The sequence below is a fragment of the Sphaeroforma arctica genome, assembly GCF_001186125.1.
Source record: "Sphaeroforma arctica JP610 unplaced genomic scaffold supercont1.4009, whole genome shotgun sequence".
Taxonomy (NCBI): Eukaryota; class Ichthyosporea; order Ichthyophonida; genus Sphaeroforma; species Sphaeroforma arctica.
The window spans coordinates 1-2823 of NW_014036549.1; the positions used below are offsets into that span (position 1 = coordinate 1).

A 2823-nucleotide genomic window follows, 5' to 3' on the forward strand; every position below is an offset into this window, starting at 1 on the left:
TATGTATGTACATGTATATATATAGATATAGATATAGAAATATATATATTTATATTTATGTATATATATATATGAGTGTTGGTGTGGGTGAGAGTGTTGGTGTGGGTGTGGTTGTGTCTGCTTGTGCGTCTATAGGATATGGTGTATGTGTATGTGCATTTATATAATGTTACTCCAATGTTGCAGGTGGTTGGTCACTAACAAGCATTTAATCAGCACCATCATATGCATTCACCACTGTAGAGTTACTCTGGTGTCTCTATTGATGGTGTCCTTTCTTTGGTTTACAAACCGACTGTGGTAATCGTGTTGTATCGAAATCATACATGTTCGGATGCATGCCTACACTGTAGGCTTGCCCAAGTACATTACCAAGAAGTGGCGTATGCGTTCGAGCGGGTGTGTGTATGCCCTGTCCTTGTTCTCTCATAGTCCTGCGCTGCACAACTGTCCCTGTACGTGTGCTCATGGCCCCCTGACCTGTCAATGGACTCGGCTGTAATACTCTCCCTTCACCCGCTGTACAGGAAGGTCTGCTGTTTACCGCCCCAGAGACTCTGCGCGTAGGGCGAGTGGTCGTTGAGCTAAATGACACCGACTGCCCCAAGACATGTGAGAACATGCGCAAAGTATGTCACATGTCCAATCCATCACGACGTGACACAATGTCATTTGTAGCGGTGTGCCTTGATAGCCCATGAAGCAATCGTGCACCGCAGAGCTTGCAAACAACCCCATGCGCCTGATGTAGTTAACACTCATGTAGTTAAGGGCCTGGATGTGGATGTGCGCTCCTTCCTCCTTCTCCTCTGACCTGATCTGAGACTATTCATCGTATGCTGATGTTCCGATTCTAGAAAGGTTTATAGTTCGTGACTGGACTGGTTGTATCATCGGTGGTCTTAGGATGCGATAACTGTGGGCTGGACCCATTGTTGTGCGTGCCTATACACTTAGCATCGCACTTAACACTACACACCATTTCGTGACTCACAGTCGATGGTTTGTAGTCTATGAGGCTCTGCATGAGCACAACCCTATGGCCAGCCATTATTCACTGCACGTGGTTGTGTTATCATAGCAGTGGCTGTTCATATGAGGGTGTATGAGGGTGGTGGTTAATGGCTAGGTTATATTTTAAGTTTAAGACTAGCCAGTCGGTGCGTGCCCTTGGGATAGTTGCTTATTGCATAGATGGTTAGATCTACCTACCATTCAATCTCCTCCGCACCCTTTACCACGGTTTCAATTAAGCTTTGAGTGGCTCAGTGGAGCCGAAGTACGGTGCTTACTTGTCCACTGTCCTTGCACAATACCTATTTGTTTTACTGTACATACTTATTCTGTGTACCGTTTGTCCACTGTCCTTGCACAATACCTATTTGTTTTACTGTACATACTTATTCCGTGTACCATACCTAAAACTTCCCGCATGAACTAAAGAGAGCTATTGCACTCAGTTATGCACAGGAGAGAAGGGCGCTGGCAAGATAGCCGACAAGCTGCACTTCAAAGACAGTCCCATCCATCGCGTAGTTCAGGTGCGTTTGTGTGTTATGTGCGCGTGTTGCGTATGTGTGTGTGTTACGTCTGTGTGGTGTGCGTTCGTTGCGTGTGTGTTTTGTGTGTGTTGTGTGTGTTTTTTCGTATGTGTGTTACGTGTGTGTGTAGCGTGTGATTGTCGCGTGTATATGTTTAGTATGTTTACCTCGTAGATGTGAATTTATGAAGATTTGTTCTGTCACTCCATCACCTCAGATTCCTTGTACCTGCGCATTCGCCATGAGATGTGATTAGGTTTATTTCAGTCTCTTCCTCTGTTCACTCATTCTTATTGTTTCATAGGCTGTTGTCATATCATGTGATTCTATATATCTCGCTGATTTGCGTACGATATGCCCTTACCACGCGTAGTTGATGAGTAGCCTGTGCCTGCTGCCATGACAGCCTGTGTATTCGGACTGTCTGAGTTCTGTAGTCTCCCGTGCACATATAGCCGTTAGTGCTTGCTTGTCACCTACCTGCACAGAGCAGCACACCTCTGTTGAATGGAGCTATCAAGCACATCTATCTCACCACATTGCATAAGTACAACGCTATAGTATAAGCACGACGAAGTATAACGCTATAGTATAAGTATATCGCTATAGTATATGTACAACGAAGTATAACGCTATAGTATAAGTACAACGCTATAGTATAAGTATGACGCTATAGTAAAAGTATGACGCTAAAGTATAAGTACAACGCTATAGTATCAGTACAACGCTATAGTGTGCTAATGAACGCAGCCTCCGTGCACCGTCGCAGATTCGCTTGCACGCTGTCGTCTCATGCAGCGTTGCGCGGGGTGGTTCGATTGAGCTCATTCATGTACAAGTAGAGTAGTAAAGAGCTGTACCGTCCAACCGGTTGTGAACCAAACGAAAGCAGTGCAGTGAAGATATATGGAGAAGCATCTGTGAACCATTCATGTATGTAGAGTGTTCATTTGTTGATAGATACGCTGCTGTTTGTTTACAGGGTAAGCTACTGCAAGGGGGCGACATCACTCGCTTTGACGGCTCGGGGGGTGAGAGCATTTGGGCCAAGAAATTCAACGACGAGAAAAAGGGATTGCTCAGGAAACTGGACAAACCAGGACTCTTGGCGATGGCCAATTCGGGCAAGAACTCCAACACGTCACAGTACTTTCTGACCACTACACCGTTACCAAAGGTCTGTTTGTGATGCGTAAGGTACATTACGTCGCAGCACTTTCTGACCATTACATCATATATATATATATATATATATATATTATGTACATTTATATATATTATT

At 44.6% G+C, this 2823-nt stretch overlaps 1 protein-coding gene across 1 annotated transcript; it reads left to right on the forward strand.

The window, feature by feature from the left end:
- Positions 1-2523: 2523 nt before the first annotated feature.
- Positions 2524-2718, forward strand: SARC_13994 (hypothetical protein; the record flags this gene model as incomplete). Its single annotated transcript, XM_014291875.1, has 1 exon — positions 2524-2718. A coding segment is annotated over one exon (195 nt), but the record flags the coding sequence as incomplete, so codon positions are not given.
- Positions 2719-2823: the final 105 nt, after the last annotated feature.